At 54.9% G+C, this 16,935-nt stretch overlaps 1 protein-coding gene across 1 annotated transcript; it reads left to right on the top strand.

Annotated features, from left to right (window-relative positions):
• The first annotated feature begins 674 nt into the window (after positions 1-674).
• TMEM270 (transmembrane protein 270) lies at positions 675-5,341 on the top strand. The gene is made up of 3 exons (XM_003276645.4): positions 675-776; positions 4,447-4,875; positions 5,031-5,341. The coding sequence occupies exons 1-3, from the start codon at positions 705-707 to the stop codon at positions 5,325-5,327; spliced, it is 798 nt and encodes a 265-aa protein (XP_003276693.3). The 5' UTR covers positions 675-704; the 3' UTR covers positions 5,328-5,341.
• The last annotated feature ends 11,594 nt before the right edge of the window (positions 5,342-16,935 follow it).

The raw sequence follows: 16,935 nt of genomic DNA, 5'->3' as shown, positions 1-16,935 counted from the left end.
CTTTTTTTTTTTTTTTCTTTGAGACAGAGTCTCGCTCTGTCCCCCAGGCTGGAGTGCAGTGGCGCAATCTCGGCTCACTGCAAGCTCCGCCTCCCGGGTTCACGCCACTCTCCTGCCTCAGCCTCTCCGAGTAGCTGGGACTACAGGCGCCCGCCACCACACCCGGCTAATTTTTTTTTGTATTTTTAGTAGAGACGGGGTTTCACCGTGTTAGCCAGGATGGTCTCGATCTCCTGACCTCGTGATCTGCCCGCCTCGGCCTCCCAAAGTGCTGGGATTACAGGCGTGAGCCGCCGCGCCCAGCCAATTTTTTTCTTTTTTTGTTTTTTTTTGTTTTTGCAGAGACAGGGTCTTGCTATGTTGCCCATACTGGTCTCAAACTCCTGGCCTCAAGCGATCCTCCTACCTTGGCCTCCCAAAGCATTGGGAATCCAGGCATGAACCCTGTTCCTAGGTGGCACTTGATTCCTGTTCCAAGATCTGGAGAAATTTGACCTGAAGGAAGCTTTGCTCTAAGACCTCCTTGGCCGTGTTGGGGTCAGACGTGGACTGAGGTTTCCAAGGAAGCAGTGGAGTGGCAGGAGCCAGGTAAAGGTGGGGGTCTCTTGTGGCAACCAGGTCCCCATGGTAACTTGGCCTCCACCTTGTGGCATTTGTGAGGTCACCCTGCTCCTCCCAGCCGGAGGAGGAGGAGGAGGCCAGACATGGAGGTCGTTCCTCCAGTCAGATCCAGCCTTTTGGGGATTCTGTTGCAGGTTATGAGGCTCTCAGTGCTGGTGAGTGGAGGCTGGGGGTAAGTGGGGTGGAGATCACATACCAGGCCCTTTACAAAGCCACCTCAGAGCTGCCGGACCCAAGCCCTGCCCGTCCCATCCAGTGGAACTAGGTGGCTGCCTGCCTTCCAGAATAATCTGACAGCTCCCAGAAGCCCCACTCCAAACTACAGTGCTGACATTTTCTTTTCTTTTCTTTATTTAGAGACAGAGTCTCGCTCTGTCACCCAGCCTGGAGCGCAGTGGTGCCGGCTCAGCTCATTGCAGCCTCCAACTCCCGGTCTCAAGCAATCCTCCCCGATCAGCCTCCAAGTAGCTGGGACTATAGGTGTGCACCACCACACCCGACTAATTTTTGTATTTTGTAGAGATGGTGTCTCACTACGTTGCCCAGGCTGGTCTCCAACTCTTGGCCTCACATGATCCTCCTACCTCAGCTTCCCGAGGTGCTGGTATTATTGGCATGAGCCACCACACCTGGCAGAATTTTCTCTATTGAGGGTCACTCCTATGGGTGGATCATTGTTTTTCCCATTCATTTTTTCTTTTTTTTGAGACAGAGTCTCGCTCTGTTGCCCAGGCTGGAGTGCAGTGGTGTGATCTCGTCTCACTGCAACCTCTACCTCCTGGGTTCAAGCAGTTCTGCTGCCTCAGCCTCCCGAGTAGCTGGGACTACAGGCACGTGCCACCATGCCTGGCTAATTTTTGTGTGTGTGTTTTTAGTAGAGACCCTGTTAGCCAGGATGGTCTCGATCTCCTGACCTCGTGATCTGCCCGCCTCGGCTTCCCAAAGTGCTGGGATTACAGACATGAGCCACTGCGCCTGGCCCATTCATCTTTTTTTTTTTAGATGGAGTCTTGCCCTGTTGCCCAGGCTGCAGTGTAATGGTGCGATCTCGGCTCACTGCAACCTCCACCTCCAGGTTCAAGTGATTCTCCTGCCTCAGCCTCCCAAGTAGCTGGGATTACAGGCGCGTGCCACCACGCCCAGCTAATTTTTTGTATCTTTAGTAGAGATGGGGTTTCACCACATTGGCTAGGCTGGTCTCAAACTCCTGACCTCGTAATCCACCCACCTTGGCCTCCTAAAGTGCTGGGATTACAGGCGTGAGCCACTGCGCCTGGCCCATTCATCTTTTTTAAACATACAAATGCTTGCGGTCAGGGTCACAACTCAGTCACACTTAGGAGGCCGAGGTGGGAGGATAGATTGAGCCTGGGAGGCCAAGGCTGCAGTGAGCCACGATCATATAACGGGGCAGTTGAGAAAGACAGACACCATTAGATTTGCATCCTGGGACTGGGAGCTGTGGCTCACGCCTGTAATCCCAGCACTCTGGGAGGCCGAGGCGGGCAGATCACCTGAGGTCGGGAGTTTTAGACCAGCTGACTAACATGAAGAAAACTTGTCTCTACTAAAAATACAAAATTAGCCGGGCGTGGTGGTGCATGCCTGTAATCCCAGCTACTCAAGAGGCTGAGGCAGGACAATCACTTGAACCTGGGAGGCGGAGGTTGCAGTGAGCCAAGATCACACCATTGCACTCCAGCCTGGGCAACCCTGGGCAACAAGAGCGAAGCTCTGTCTCAAAAAAAAAAAAAAAAAAGATTTGCATCTTGGCTGTTTTACCCTCTAGCTGTGTGACTTTGGGCAAATCACTTCACCACTCTGAGCCTGTTTCCTCTCCTATGGAAATGATCTTGTGGGATCATGTGGGATATCATAGGTTTCCCTCCTCCCTGGTCTCAGCACCATAACCTGGGAGGTCCTATTTCCTAGCTCTACCCTAATTCTTCTCCCTGCTGGACCCTTTGGTCTCAGCATAGCTCCACCCTCCACGCCCCAGGCTCTGCAAATCCAGCCCATGAGTGGGGTCTTGCAGCCAATCTCAGACGGTGGGGCCTGTGGACATGGGGATGGAGGGTCCAGATGGGTGGATTGCTGTCACTCAAGGGCTGGGGGCTTTCCAGCTCTGATGAAGTATCTTTCAACTCCAGGACTCAAGAACAGCTTTCCCCCACCTCACCCCAGTCCTGCATGCTTCATCTCAGTGAAAGGGAGTCACCGTTGTCCAACTCGCCACCCAGATCAGAAATCTGGAAATCTTTTTTTTTTTTTTTTTTGAGATGGAGTCTCACTCTGTTACCGAGGCTGGAGTGCAACCTCCGCCTCCTGGGTTCAAGCGATTGTCCTGCCTCAGCCTCCAGAGTAGCTGGGATTACAGGCATGCATCATCATGCTCAGCTAATTTTTGAAATTTTAGTAGAGATGGGGTTTCACCAGGCTGGTCTCGAACTCTTGACATCAGGTGATCCGTCTGCCTCGGCCTCCCAGAGTGCTGGGATTACAGGTGTGAGCCACCATGTCCGGCCAGAAATCTGGAAGAGTCTTTCTGGATCTCTCTCCTTCACCCTTCTCATTAGGTCTGTCGTGAATTATGTGACCCCTGCCCCATGTCTCTCACGCCTCCCTGCCCCTAATGGCATTGTCCTTTGCCCACAGCAGCCCTCCTGATGCCAGGGGACAACTGGTGCAGAGGCAAAGCCCAGCTACTTGGAAGAAGACAAGTGACCTGGGTTCAAAGCCCACAGGATTGGGGCGGGGGATCCTCACATGGTAATAATAGCCATGCAACCTCCTTCGGTCTGGAGTATTGTAAATAATCATTTAAATCCAGTGGAGGCCAGGTATAGTGGCTCATGCCTGCAATCCCAGCACTTTGGGAGGCTGAGGCAGGAGGATTGCTTGAGGCCAGGAGTTCGAAACCAGCCTGGATAACATAGCAAGACACCGCCTCTACAAAAAAAAAAAAAAAAAAAAAAAAAATTAGCTGGACATAGTGACATGCACCTATAGCTCCAGCTACTTGGGAGGCTAATGGGGGGAGGATTGCTTGAGCCTAGGAGTTCAAGACCAGCCCAGGCATAATAGGAAGACGCCATTTCTTAAAAAAAAAAAAAAGCCAGGCACAGTGGAATGCACCTGTGGTCTCAGCTTTTTGGGAGGCTGAGATGGGAGGATTGCTTAAGTGTGGGAGGTCAAGGCTGCAGTGAGCTATGATGATGCCACTGCACTCCAGCCTGTTCAACAGAGTGAGATCCTGTTTCTTAAAAAAAAAAAAATCCAATGTCAAGGAACCCAAATATAATATGAAACACCTTCTAATGTTCCCTTCTCAGAAGGGAGTCCTCCAAAGTGGACAGAGTTCATCCTTGCATGTGTGAGGAGCTGAGGCCTTGAGGTGGGGATCTGACTCAAGGTGGTCCAGCAGCTTCACCTCTACAGTAAAAGTGGGGTTCCTGGCCAGGTGCGGTGGCTCATGCCTGTAATCCCAGCACTTTGGGAGGCCGAGGCGGGCGGATCACCTAAGGTCAGGAGTTCGAGACCAGCCTGACCAACATGGTGAAACTCCGTCTCTACTAAAAATACAAAAACTAGCCAGGCATGGTGGCGGCGCCTGTAATCCCAGCTACTCAGGAGGCTGAAGCAGGAGAATCGCCTGAACCCAGGAAGTGGAGGTTGCAGTGAGCCGAGATAGCGCCATTGCATTCCAGCCTGCGCAACAAGAGTGAAACTCCGTCTCAAAAAAAAAAAAAAAAAAAAAAAAAAGTGGAGTTCCTGTCTCAGGACGGTGATGATGGGTGACGGTTGTCTCTCTCTCTTCTCCTGCAGTTTGTTCAGAACCGAGATCACCTCTATAATTTCCTGCTCCTCAAGATCAACCTCTTCAACCACTGGGTGTCAGGGCTGGCCCAGGAGGCCCGGGGGTCCTGTAACTGGCAGGCCCACCTACCCCTGGGAACTGCAGCCTGCCCCCTGGGCCAGGCTCTCCGGGCTGGGCTGGCTCTGATACAGGTCCCCATGTGGCTGGTGCTGCAGGGACTCAGGCTGATGTGGGCTGGCATCTGGGGCAGCACCAGGGCCCTGGGCCTGGCCTTGCTCAGTGCCTGGGAGCAGCTGGGCCTGTCTGTGGCCATCTGGACAGACCTGTTTTTGTCGTGTCTGCACGGCCTGATGTTGGTGGTCTTGCTCCCGATGGTAGTGACCTGGAGGGTGTGTCAGAAGTCCCACTGCTTCCGACCGGGCAGGCAGCTCAGTAAGGTGGGTGGTCTCGGGGTGAGGCTGGGGTGTGGAGGGCAAACCTGGGGTACTGGGTGTGGTCAGGGCTGGATGGGCTTGCGGAGGGGAGCCGCAGCCAAGCAGTGTAACCCTATGAGCTCCTAAGGGCCACCTGCCCATCTGTCTCTCTGTTCCAGGCCTTGCAAGTGAACTGCATGGTGAGGAAGCTCCTGGCACAGCTGAGACGTCTGTTTTGGTGGGTGGAGACTATGACTGCCCTCACCTCCTGGCACGTGGCCTATCTCATCACCTGGACCACCTGCCTGGCCTCCCACCTGCTGCAGGCTGCCTTTGAGCACACGACCCAGCTGGCCCAGGCCCAGGAGGTTGAACCCCAGGAGGTCTCAGGGTCTTCCTTGCTGCCCTCACTGTCTGTGTCCTCGGACTTGGAGTCCGGACCAGTTTTGTCAGAGCAAGAAACTCCCAGAGAATAAATGTATCCCCATCTGCCTCTCCTGGTCTGGCCTGGCCTACAGTCTCACTCCCTCTTCTCTAATGGGCTGGAGAAATGTTGTGTGAATGATGTGCACGTGTGTACCTGCATGTGAGCCCAGGACTGCCTCTGGGAAGGAAATCACTTTCAGTCAGCATTTTCTGTGGGCCAGATATCAACCATCTCAGACAATTTACTCATAATTTGGTTTAAATCTCCTAGCAACACAGGCATCAGGTTTGATTAGCACCATTTACAGCTGAGAAAATTGAGCCTCAGAAGGTTGAACTTTCCCAAGGTCACAGTCTGTCCAGGGCAGAACCAGCACTGGGTCTCTAGATTTTTTGTTTCCCAGAATCCTTAACTTTCTCTAGGTGTGTGCCCCTGGTTCTCAGAAGTATTGGTGCCCAGGGCTTTAGGGGAGATGGGCATTTAGATACTTTGGCCTCTGGGGGGTGCCAGGGCTTCACATTTCAGAGATTTAGAAACTTCCTTTGAGAAACAGTTGTGAGCCAGGCTTCAAGGAGCCCATTCATTCATGCACTTGGCCACACATCCATCCACCTATCCACCCACCCACAAAGCCATCCACAGAACCATCCATCCACCCACCCACCAATCCATTCACCCACTCACCCATTCACCTGCCCATCTACTCACACATCCATCCATCCATCCATCCATCCATCCATCCATCCATCCACCAACCCATCTATCCATCCATCCATCCCTCCACCTACCCACCAACCCATGCATTCATCCACCCACCATCCATCCATCCACCATCCATCCATCCATCCATCCATCATCCACCCACCAACCTACGCATTCATCCATCCATCCATCCATTCATCCATCCATCCACACACCCACCTATCCATCCATCTACCCACCCACTGATCCATTTACCCATCCATTTGTCCACCCACCCACGCATCCATTCACCCACCCATCTACCTACTCATCCACTCACCCATTAATCTACCCATTCATCAACCCATTAATGCATCCATCCATCCACCCACCCATCCACCCATCCACCCATCCACCCACTCATCTATCCATCCACTGATCCATTTACCTATCCATCCATCCACCCAACCACCCACCCATCCATTCACCTTCCCTTCTGCCTATCCATCCACTTACCCATTAATCTCCCCATTCATCAACCCATTCATGCATCCATCCATCTACTCACCCACCCATCCACCCACCACCCATCCACCCATCCATCAATCCACCCATCCATCCATCCACCCGTCCATGCATCCATCATCACCCACCAACCTATGCATTCATTCATTCATCCATCCATCCATCCATCCATCCATCCACCCAACCACTCATCCATTGACCCACCCATCTACCTACCCGTTTAATCACCCATTCATCTATGCATTCATCCACCCATTTGTGCATCCATCCATCCATCCATCCATCCATCCACACACCCACCTATCCATCTATCTACACACCCACCTATCCATCCATCTACCAACCCACTGATCAATTTATCCATCCATCCATCCATCCATCTATCCATCCATCCATCCATCCATCCATCCATCCATCCATCCACATACCCACCTATCCATCCATCTACCCATCCACTGATCAATTTACCCATCCATCCATCCATCCATCCATCCATCCATCCATCCATCCATCCTCCCAACCACCCATCCATTCACCCACCCATCTGCCTACCCATCCACTCACCCATTCATCTACCCATTCATCAACCCATTCATACATCCATTCATCCACCCACCCACCCGCCCATCCATCCACCCACCCATCCACCCATCCACCCATTCATCTATCCATCCACTGATCCTTTTGCCTATCCATCCATCCATCCATCCACCCACCCACCCACCCACCCATCCATTCACCCACCCATCTGCCTACCCATCCACTTACCCATTAATCTCCCCATTCATCAACCCATTCATGCATCCATCCATCTACCCACCCACCCATGAACCCACCCATCCATCCACCCATCTATCCATCCATTCATCCATTCATCTATCCATCCATCTATCCATCCATCCATCCTCCCAACCACCCATCCATTCACCCACCCACTTGCCTACCCCTCCACTCACCCATTCATCTACCCATTCATCCACCCATTCATGCATCTATCCATCCATCCATCCATCCATCCATCCATCCATCCATCCATCCATCCACAAAACCAACCACACCCAGCCACCTGCTATCTGTTGAAGAGCCATCTGTCTCCCTGGGGAAATGGGAAACCTATCCAGTATCTCAGTGCTCCCCTAACCTGTGAGTAAGGACACAGGGTCCTGCTGCAGGGCCAGCTGATGCTGCTGTGCCAGCTCAGGCTGTGGTGCTTCCAATCCCCAAGACTCAGCATTCAGGTGAGTGATTCTGCTGAGTAGGGAAGGGATGGTTTCTTGAGTGTTTGCAGTTACCTCTCACCCACTCCCAAGCCAGAGGGTGGTGGTGTGAGCGTGTCTCTTCTCCACTCAGTTTCCCAGCTCAGTGAGGGCCTCCCTTACAGCCCAGGGTGGATGTGGGGTGAACTTCCAGACCCTTCCTCCAAGTCTGAGCAGCAAGCCTGTCCTGCTCTAGGAGGGACATCTGAGGGGTCCCATCTGGCCAACAAGGCAGAACATGTACCAGGAAGGACCTATAGGCACCTGGTCAGAGGGGTAACACGACTGGGATTCTAGAACATACACACAGCTTTCAGGGAAGCGTGAGTGCAGGAGTAGGTGATGTCAGCTCATTGCTGAGGCAGGGACTGGAGGAAAGGAGGAGGCCCCAGAGCAGTTTGGGGCCAAGGTGGGGATGGACAGGGATGTGGCCCAAGCCCCGTGGAGAAGATCGGGCTTGGGGACAGAAGCTTGGATTCTGTGCCTCTGCCTCTGCCCGCCTAGGTCACTGAGTGTGACCTTGGATGAGGCTCTCTTTGCCCACTCTGGGCTTCAGTTCCTATGTCTGTGCAATGCAGGATGGGTGGGGTGATCCCCGATAAGGGAGTCAGCATTTGGTTTGGTTTTTGTTTTTTTTGAGACAGGGTCTCGCTGTCACTCAGGCTGGAGTGCGGTGGCGTGATCTCTGCTCACTGCAGCCTCCACCTCCCGGGTTCAAACAATTCTTGTGCCTCAGCCTCCTGAGTAGCTGGGATTACAGGCGTGCGCCACCATGCCTGGCTAATTTTTGTATTTTTAGTAGAGACGGGGTTTCACCATATTGGCCAGGCTGGTCTCAAACTCCTGACCTCAGGCGAACTGCCCACCTTGGCCTCCCAAAGTGCTGGGATTACAGGTGTGAGCCACTACGCCTGGACGAGAGTCAGCATTTGGGGTTCCTTGATGCCAGGCCTTGTTCCTCAATGCCCAGGTAAGAGGTGGGGTGGGGCAGGACAGGAGCAGGCCCCCTGTCTACACAGCCTGCCGATAAGGCCCTACACTGGCTGACTTCTGGCTCCCTGAATCCCCTGTCCTGGAGTTATTGCTGCTTTTGCAGGATCTCTTCTAGGACTTGAATTCTTCCGGCCTTCCAAGGTCCCTGGCATCCTGGGGGAAAGGGAGAAGGCCAGAATCTCCCCTCAGCTGTCACTCACAACGGTGGGCACAGCAGAGGCCTTGGGGTCAGAGAGCCTTGGATTTGGATGCTGGATCCACAACCTCTCAGCTGTGTAACCTTTGGCAAGTTACTGAACCCTGAGAGCCTCAGTTTCCCCTCCTGTGATCAGGGTATAATCACAGCACCCCAGATGTCACAGGGCTGTTGCCTGGTCTGTGTATGTGTGGTCCCTGCTCAGGGCAGGCATGGGAGGCTCTTGGGACCCCACTCCCTGGCTCCCCATCTCCCAGGCCTGCTGCCTTCCCGGGGGCTGCAGCTTCTGAGGCCTGGTGTGGGAGCAGTCAGTCCGTCTGTCTCAGGCCTGTGAGCATGGAGGGGCCCTGGCCTGCTGGAAGAAAACAAGTGGTGGCCGGTGTCAGGGGGTGGACGGGGCACGGGCAGGGTGGGGGGAGCTGGCTGCAAGGCCGGCCAGCAGCTTCACGCAATCTGTCTGCTATGCAGTCCTGGGCCTGGCCTGTATTTATTTATGCTGAGCGTGTATTTATATCAGTCCCTTTTTCATTAATAGGGCAGGAAATGGCTGGAATTGTTACATACCTGGCGGGCCAGGGGTCCCACTTCGCCAAGACACACAGGGCCCTGGCTGCCCCGTTGTGATTGTAAGGGCCCCCTCCTCAGTCTGCCTGCAGGCCCCGGCCTGAGTTCCTGGCCCTTCCCTGACCTCCCCCCGCCCCCTTGTTCTGAGACCCTCTCCACCTCCCGGAGCTCCTGGAACCCACATTCCCTGGAGAGGGGTTCATTTGCAGGCCTCTCCCTGTTCCCCGATTCATCCTGACCTCATCCCAACCCCAGGAAAGGCTGCAGTGTTAGGGGCTGTCAAAGTGCGCACTGGAGGATGGGGGAGGGGCTGTTGAAGTCCACGCAGAGCAGCGGGAGTTTGGGGGAGAGATGAGAGTCGAGAGGGTTTGGAGATGGGATCCTGGCGCCCAGGATGGGGGGACTGGACAGAAGAAGAAATGAGGGGATATATAATAAGAGGGTTCTCCTGAGCATGGGGGTGGTCCCATCCCTGGGGCTTCTCTCTCCACCAAGCCCAGTCCCATCAGGTAAGCATGGGCAGCCTCTGTCACCTGGGACCTGCCTAGCCCACCAGAGGGGTCTCTGTGTCTATCACCAGCCCCCCTGCTGCCCCAGGCCTGGTGGGGGATGGGGGTTCGCTCCTGTCCTGCCTCCCCGCTCCCCGGTCTGCACACTGGGTTTAGCACCGAGCCAGCGTCTCTCTCCAGGCCCCAGCTCTTGGGCTCAGGCCCCAGGTGGGGCTGCCAGAGCTGAGAGGCGCGGCCCCTTCCCCAGAGCGCTCGCCTGACATAACCTATTAGTGCTTCTCGCTTCAATCCAGCTCCCCCAGCCAGCCTCCCCACCCAGGCCAGACTGTGCTGGTCCTGTTGTCTTTCTCCTGAGCTGCTTTGCCCCAACATGGTGAGAAGGAGCCGGCAAGATGCCTGATGGCCCCAAGAGTAGCTGTGCCTGTTCGCCCCTCCCCTGCTAGGCTGCCCTATGGTCAGGTGGACTTGATCATTGACCTTGACCAGTGACCGCTGTGGCCACGATGACTTCCTGTCTCAGAGTCCAGAGCTGGGGCCGCTGGACAGTCAGTGGGACTGAAACTTAGAGGACAAGGGGCTTTCCTGCAGTCCTGCCCTGTGCCTCGGTCCTTGCCTTCTCAGCTGCACTTCTTTTTTTGTTTTGTTTTGGAGACAGAGTCTTGCTCTGTCCCCCAGGCTGGAGTGCAGGGGCACGATCTCAGCTCATTGCAACCTCCGCCTCCTGGGTCCAAGCAATTCTCCTGCCTCAGCCTCTCGAGTAGCTGGGATTACAGGCGCCCCGCCACCCTGCCCGGCTAATTTTTGTATTTTTAGTAGAGACGGGGTTTCACCACGTTGGCCAGGCTGGTCTCGGACTCCTGACCTCAGGTGATCCGCCCACCTTGGCCTCCCAAAGCGCTGGGATTACAGGCATGAGCCACCGCGCCCAGACTCCCAGCTGCACTTCTAGGGGCCAATGGAGGGTGCTGGCGAGAGGCAGCTGACCTTGGGCAGCTGTTGGTATTGAGAAGGGGGCTGCTGGGAGACTTGGGGTTATCTAGGATGGAGACCCTCTGGGTGGCAGGAAGGGGAGGCTGCAGGGTCTCAGGACCATGCTGGGGGCTAATGCAGGGGTCTCTGGGCTTCCCCAGCTGCCCCCCATATCTGTGCTAGATGGGTGAGGATGGCTGGGAACCCAGGAAGCCGTCGTGTCTGGGATCCCTCGGGAGGCTTTCTCCAGCCCCCTCCGTCCAGCTTTTCTTAGCAGTGGTAGTGCCTTCTCTTCTTTCACCCCTCTTCACCTTTGACCACCTTGGCTTGGGGTTGGGGGCTTGAGATCCCAAAAGTGCCTGGGATTGGGGAGTCAGCGGTCAGCCCCAAGTCCTCCCCTTAGTGGGGCTCTTGCACTTCCTGGGTGGAGCAGGAGGAGGCTGAGGGGTGGGGCCCCCAGGGCAAGGCTGGATTCTTTGAGATCCCCCTGGGGCAGAACTGTGTCCCCTGATAATTCTCCTCCTCGGTGAATGCAGCTCCTCCTCCCACTGGTTGGCCAGGGCTGTCCAGATTACTTAATTGTGTGTGTCTGAGAGTGTCTGTGTGGGTTAGGGAGAGGAAGGCATTTCCCTAAGCCCCTCGCCTGCAGCTGCCCGTGGCTGGAGGGACCCGAGACTCTCTACTCCTATTGGGGGTCCTGCCTGTCCCTGGCTTGTGTGGCACTGGGCAGGTCCCTAGGCTCTGTCCTTGTTCCTGCCATGAGGGTGCGTGTGGGCTCTGCCAGCTTCTGAGCCTGAGTGAACCTTGACCCCCCCTTGGCCCAGGGGCCAGTAGGCATCGACTGGGGTGCTGGAGAAGGGCACGATGGGGGAGGCCCTGGGCCTGGGTGCTGCAGCTGGGCCCTGCAGCTTTGCCTGCATATAGTGCACACATCTGGATCTGTGTCCTGCCCCTCACCCCAGGCCCACATCTGGAGACCAAAATCAGCTAGCCGGCTAAACACAGAGCATCTAGGCCCCAAAGAGCCTGTTCCCAGGTTAACGCGGCCCATCTGGGCCTCTCGCGGCAGCTCCGCCCCGTCTCCACGGCAGAATGCTGGCTGCACATCTGGACAGCTGGAGCCCTGTGGTCACCCCGCCTCTCCCCGTGCCTAGCTGGGTCTGGAGTCGGTGCTGCCTGGGTTCCCTGTCCTGAGGCAGGGTCCTGTGTGCAGAGGGCTCATGGGGCTTCTCCTGGGTGCTGCCTGGGGAATAGATTAGTTTAGACATAATCTGGAAACAAGTCCCTTGCCAGGGGTGGTGACAGCAGCCACTCTGCACCAACACACCCAGCAGCCCCTTGGCAGTGTGTGAAAAAGCCTCTGAGGATCCCTGGATCGCCTGGCTGCCCACGTCCTCCTGGGATGCCTCGGGCACGGCAGGGGATGCCACCAACTGTTGGGGGGCGGGGCGCCGCACTGGGGTCCCCATCACGAAACTCACTTCACACAACCAGCCCTGCTGTCCCTTCCCAGGAATCCTCTCTCCTCCTCCCTCCTTCCCTGCCAACACCCGTGCTTGGCACGGTAGAGGCTGGATGTCTCCCCAGGGGCCCGAGACTCAGAGAAGAAAGCCTGAGGGCGAGGTCACCCAAAGGCATCTGGAAGAAATGACCATCTCAGGCACAAAAGGCTGCCTGGGCAAAGACACACCATGGGAACCGCCTGGTGGCCTGGACAGGTTCCTTTTTGGTGGGGTTGTAGGCCCCTCTGACCTCACTAGGGACCTGTGACCCTAATGAGCTAAAAGCATGTGGCAGTCTTAAGTCACAAGTGTGGTAGTGAGCTCCCCGTCATGGAGGGATCCAAGCTGGTGGGACTGCTCTCTGTCAGGAACATGGCAATGGTAGAGGTTATTCCTTCCTTCCTTCCTCCCTTCCTTCCTTCCTTCCTTTCCTTTCTTTTTCTTTCTTTCTTTCCTTCTCTTTCCTTCTCCTTCCTTCCTGCGTGCCTGCCTGCCTGCCTGCCTGCCTGCCTGCCTGCCTGCCTGCCTTCCTTCCATCCTTCCTTCCTTCCTTCCTTCCTTCCTTCCTTTCTTTCCTTTCTTTCCTTTCTTTTTCTTTCTTTCTTTCCTTCTCCTTCCTTCCTGCCTGCCTGCCTTCCTTTCTTCTTTCCTTCCTTCCTTCCTTCTTTCCTTCTTTCTTTCTTTCTTTTCTTCTTTCTTTCTTTCTTAGATGGAGTCTCTCTTTTGTCGCCCAGGCTAGAGTACAATGGCGTGATCTCAGCTCACTGCAGCCTCTGCCTCCCAGGTTCAACCAATTCTACTGCCTCAGCCTCCAGAGTAGCTGGGATTACAGGTGCGCACCGCCACGCCTGGCTAATTTTTTGTACTTTTAGTAGAGATGGGGTTTCACCATGTTGGCCAGGCTGGTCTCGAACTCCTGACCTCAAATGATCTGCCTGCCTTGACCTCCCAAAGTGCTGGAATTACAGACATGAGCCACCGAACCCGGCCGGCAGAGGTTATTCTTGCAAGGAGCCTGAGGCTGTGCGAGGCAACCTCCTAGCACTATGCTAAAGCCTTGTAACTCCAAGATTCAAGGATTCTGCTATGCTGCCTTCCCAGATTCTCAGTATCTTAGGATAGGGGATGTGAATAGCCTTGGGGTGGAGGCCGGAGATTTGGCGTGCAGGGTTGGGGTGAGTGGGGGTAAGGAGGGAATCAGGGGATGGCCACAGCCCGTGGCCTGGAACTGGGGACCTTGCTGCCTGGCTGCCTGGAACAGTCTTAGCTCTGGTGCTGGCCCAGCTTTGAGGCCTGGGTTGTGTTTGCAGAGCCTGGCGATCCTGCATCCTGTGGTCAAGCTTTATCGAAGCATCACTGGCCCCGATTGAAAGAAGTGCTTTATTGTAGCCTGCAGCCCGGAGGCCTGGAGCAACAGGCAATTCAAACCACAGAGCCCAGTGCCTTCTCCCGCACCTCCTTACCCACGGAAAATTTGAGTCAGCAAACATGCAGGATGAAGACACAAATAAAAAATAACGAGGGCTAGCATTTATTAAATATTCACTATGGGCCAGATAGTGTTCTGAGGGCTTTGCTTGTATTAACTCATTCCAGTCTCCCTGGGAGGGAAGCACTGTTGTTACCATTTAACCCATTTTACAGATGGGGAAACTGAAGCTTAAGTTCTGCTTGGTTATTGGGTAGCAGAGCTGGGGTGCAAACCGGGAAGTCTGGCTCCAAAGTCTGTGTCCCCCTCCTCCATTTTTTAGAAAGGTCTCTGTTGCCCAGGCTAGAGTGCAGTGGCATGATCATAGCTCACTGCAGCCTCGAACTCCTGGGCTCAAGCAATCCTCCTGCCTCAGCTTCCTGAGTATCTGGGACTACAGGTGCAAGCTACCACACCTCACTAATATATAAATAATATATATATATTATATATATTTATATTTTTTAGAGTTGGAATCTCATGGCTGGGTGCGGTGGCTTATGCCTGTAATCCTAGCACTTTGGGAGGCTGAGGCGGGCAGATCGCTTGAGCTCAGGAGTTCAAGACCAGCCTGGGCAACATGGTGAAACTCCTAAAGATACAAAAATTAGCTGGGTGTGGTGGCATGCACCTGCAGTGGCAGCTACTCAGGAGGCTTAGGCAGGAGAATCACTTGAACCTGGGAGGCAAAGGTTGCAGTGAGCCGAGATCACACCTCTGCACTCCAGCCCAGGCGACAGAGTGAGACTTTATCTCCCCCCCCCAAAAAAAATTGAGAGAGATGGGGTATCACTATGTTGCCCAGGCTGGTCTCAAATTCCTGGACTTAAGCGATCCTCCTGCCTTGGCTTCCCAAAGTGCTGGGATTACAGGTATGAGCCACCATGCCTGGCCAAATCTGTGTCCTTGACCACTGCTCCTTCCAGCCTCTCTGCAAGCTGGAGTGGGGTTGGGGAGACAGAAAGAGCAGAGACAGAGGTAGACAGAGCCAGACAGCGAGAGGGATGGCACTGAGGCCCCCAGAGGTGATGTCCCTGGGCTCTGCCCAGGAGGAGAAGCAGAACTGGCTGAGTTACCAGGACCATCTGTCCTATCTCCCCCAGGCCATCAGACGAGGTGTCCAGGTGTGGAAGGGCAGTGTCTCACCTTGTCAAGCCTTCCGAAGTCAAACAAAGATGGGCTTTGCATGATCTGGTTCTGGTGGCCAGGGATGGAGCTGGGTTCCCCTGGCTCTTCTAAAGGGTGGGAGTTTGGGGCTGTGGAGGGCCAAGAGGTCAACCTTGGAGGACCCACCCACTGTGGCCCAGTCTCCTGGGGGAACACCTGACCCTGAGGTGAGGATGCTGCCTGGGATTCAAACCAGAGGGTCTGACTTCAAAGCCTGTGTACCTCCACCCTTTTTTTTGTTTGTTTTTTTTTGAGATGGAATTTCACTCCTGTTGCCCAGGCTGGAGTGAAATGGTACAATCTTGGCTCACTGCAGCCTCTGCCTCCCGGGTTCCAGCAATTCTTCTGCCTCAGCCTCCGGAGTAGCTGAGATTACAGGCACATGCCACCACGCCTGGCTGATTTTTGTATTTTTAGTAGAGACGGGGTTTCACCATGTTGATCAGGTTGGTCTCGAACTCCTGACCTCAGGTGATCCACCTGCCTCAGCTTCCCAAAGTGTTGGGATTACAGGCACGAGCCACTGGGCCCAGCCTACGATATTTTTTTTTTTTTTTTTTTCTGAGACAGGGTTTTGCTCTGTTGCCCAGGCTGGAGTGCAGTGGCACAATCATAGCTCACTGCAGCCTCAGACTCCTAGGCTCAAGCGATTCTCCCAGCTCAGCCTCCCGAGTAGCTTGGACTACAGGTGCTGGCCCAGGGCCGAGGGCAGTGGAGAGGGCCAGCGGTGCTGGGAGAGCAATGGAGTGGGGGGAGCAGAAATTCTCTGGGTAGCAAGAGCAGGGAAGGAGGCCAGGCCAGCAGGGGTTTCCAGACAGGCTGGGTCCTGGGGTCCCTGGGGCAGGGGGCAGAGGGGGGGAGAAAGGGGGCGCCCTGGCCATGCTTCCTGTGTGCTTTTGTGGTGCTCTGGCCCGGCCCTGCATGGGGAGACTGAGGCAGGAAGGACCAACACGGGCCCTGTCTTGAGGTCCTAGGGGCCTGGCTCTCCCTGGGGAGCTGTGGCCTGAAGGGGACAGAGGAGGAGGTTTCTTTCTTTTTCTTTTCTCTCTTTTTTTTTGAGACAGAGTCTTGCTCTGTTGCTCAGGCTGGAGTTCAGTGGCACGATCTTGGCTCACTGCAACCTCCACCTCCCAGGTTTACATGATTGTCGTGCCTCAACTCCCCGAGTAGCTGGGATTACAGGCATACACCACCACACTCAGCTAATTTTTGTATTTTTATGAGAGATGGGGTTTCACCATGTTGGCCAGGCTGGTCTCGAACTCTTGACCTCAGGTGATCCGCCCCCCCACTGGCCTCCAAAAGCACTACGATTACAGGCGTGAGCCACTATGCCCAGCCTCTTTCTTTTTCTTTTTTTTGAAACAGGGCCTTATTCTGTCACCCAGGCTGGAGTGCAGTGGCATGATCATAGTTCACTGCAGCTTCCAACTCCCGGGCTCAAGTGATCCTCCAGCCTCAGCCTCCTGAGTAGCTAGTACTACAGGTACATACCACCACGTCTGGCTAATTTTTTTTTTTTTTTGTAGAGATGTAGTCTTGCTATGTTGCCCAGGCTGGTCTTGAACTCTTGGCCTCAAGCGATCCTCCTACTTTGGGCTCCCAAAGTGCTGTGATTCTGGTAAGGCTGAGATTAACTTGACTTTACACTGTTGAACTTGGCATGAGGAGGAAGCTGCTGGTTCAGCCCCTGGGCAGGGAATTGTGATGGGTTCAGCGCCCCTGCCTGGGGCTGGACAGAAGGCTCTGGTTTTACCCCCGGCCACTCTGGCTACCTCTACGGTCTCTCAAGGTGGCCCTTCCTGGTCCCTTGCCCCACCCCGAGGG

The sequence above is a fragment of the Nomascus leucogenys genome, chromosome 17, assembly GCF_006542625.1.
Source record: "Nomascus leucogenys isolate Asia chromosome 17, Asia_NLE_v1, whole genome shotgun sequence".
Taxonomy (NCBI): domain Eukaryota; kingdom Metazoa; phylum Chordata; class Mammalia; order Primates; family Hylobatidae; genus Nomascus; species Nomascus leucogenys.
This window is presented reverse-complemented; position numbering and strand designations above follow the sequence as displayed.

Excerpts from the sequence above, each read along its gene's own strand:
- TMEM270 (XM_003276645.4), top strand. The coding sequence starts at position 705 with ATGGAGGTCGTTCCTCCAGTCAGATCCAGCCTTTTGGGGATTCTGTTG. Across the intron at positions 777-4,446 it reads TTATGAGGCTCTCAGTGCTG|TTTGTTCAGAACCGAGATCA; the intron begins GTGAGTGGAGGC and ends CTTCTCCTGCAG. Across the intron at positions 4,876-5,030 it reads CGGGCAGGCAGCTCAGTAAG|GCCTTGCAAGTGAACTGCAT; the intron begins GTGGGTGGTCTC and ends TCTCTGTTCCAG.